This window comes from Octodon degus, unplaced genomic scaffold, assembly GCF_000260255.1.
Source record: "Octodon degus isolate 3935 unplaced genomic scaffold, OctDeg1.0 scaffold00127, whole genome shotgun sequence".
Lineage (NCBI taxonomy): Eukaryota > Metazoa > Chordata > Mammalia > Rodentia > Octodontidae > Octodon > Octodon degus.
In genome coordinates this window covers 5,593,434-5,594,987 of record NW_004524703.1, presented here as the reverse complement: position 1 = coordinate 5,594,987, position 1,554 = coordinate 5,593,434, and the positions used below count along the sequence as shown (strand labels likewise).

Sequence of the window (1,554 nt, the reverse complement as noted above, 5' to 3'; positions counted from 1 at the left end):
GGCTGGCTGGCATGTGGTGCTGGGGGATTGAACCGCGGTCCCTGTGCTTTGCTAAGCTTGTTCTAAGTAGGTGCTTTAGACCACTGAGCCATCTTTCCAGCCCCTGGACACGGTATTGTGTCATTGTCTGTGTGTGTCTCCCTTCACCTTCTAGATCCACAGTCCTGGTCCTACTCGTGGGTGTCCCTCACATACCTAATGAGTCCTGTGAGCATGACTGCTCCAGCTGGGGGTGACTCAGAAAGGTGTGAGCAGTGCTTGCTGCACGTTTGGCCATGTGTGGCGTCAAAGCACACGTGCCCACCATTTCATGTGAGGATGGGAGGACACACAGCAGGAAACTTGAGACTTGCAGTCAAGACACTTGGCATGTGGCAGAGTCATGGCTGGTGGTGTGGCCCCCTGTGACAGCTCAGCTCACCCCATGGAGGAAAAAGTGCTTTCTGCACTCTCTTTAACCACACTTGGTTTTGTACAGGTCACTACAAATGGCATCATTGCCATGAGCAAACCGCCTGCCAAAGAATCTCATCCTGGGCTCTTCCCACCCACCTTCGGCGCTGTGGCACCTTTCCTGGCAGATTTGGACACAACTGACGGGCTTGGAAAGGTGTATTATCGAGAAGACCTGTCCTTCTCTGCCACTCAGCTGGCAGCAGAATATGTCCAGAGGGGCTTCCCGGAGGTCTCTTTCCAGCCCATCAGTGTGGTGGTGGTCACCTGGGAATCCGTGGCCCCCTACCAAGGGCCCAGCAGGAACCCGGCCCAGGAAGGCCAGGTAAGCACTGCCCAGGCATGAGTACACATGGTGTAATGCGCTGACTTTATTCTCTGCTCTCCTACTGTAGGCACCTCTGTTACTGATCAGGAAGGGAAATCTAAAGCAAAATAGACTAGGCTGGTCACTGCAGACATGCAATTTCCAGAAGCTTCTCTGCAAGCGTGTATAAACCTTGTGCTTCAGTGATGGTCAGATATAAACAAAGCCAGTTCCTGAGAAGATTCCTATAGGACAGAAATAGAACTGGTGGGTTGAGGACATCGCTCAGCGGCATAAGCACCTGACTGGTAAACTCGATCCTGAGTTTGATCTCCGGCACTGCAAAATAAAGTACTTAAAAATAGGTTTGGTGGACAGCAGCCCCTGAGTGTTGGTCCTTCAAGTGGCAAATAGCAGAAGGCTAGCTTCGGCTTTGCAGACGCCTCTATCCTTCCTCTTAGTCATTTGTTGCCAACCATGGTTAACCCCACTGTGTTCTTCGATATCGCTACCGACGGCAAGCCCTTGGGCCGCGTCTCTTTCGAGCTGTTTGCAGGCAAAGTTCCAAAGATGACAGAAAACTTTCGTGCTCTGAGCACTGGAGAGAAAGGATTTGGTTATAAGGGTTCCTGCTTTCACAGAATTATTCCAGGATTTATGTGCCAGGGTGGTGACTTCATGTGCCACAATGGCACTGGCGGCAAGTCCATCTACGGGGAGAAATTCGATGATGAGAACTTCATCCTGAAGCACACAGGCCCGGGCATCTTGTCCATGACAAATGCTGGGCCAAA

General features: G+C 51.6%; 1 protein-coding gene across 1 annotated transcript in view; it reads left to right on the top strand.

Moving 5' to 3' along the window:
* Positions 1-1,554, top strand: part of Nid1 (nidogen 1) — an 88,588-nt gene that overhangs the window by 21,831 nt on the left and 65,203 nt on the right. Inside the window, exon 2 of the mRNA XM_023700861.1 lies at positions 479-778. Within this exon, the coding sequence (XP_023556629.1) occupies positions 479-778 (300 nt within the window). The remainder of the gene's footprint in view (positions 1-478; positions 779-1,554) is intronic.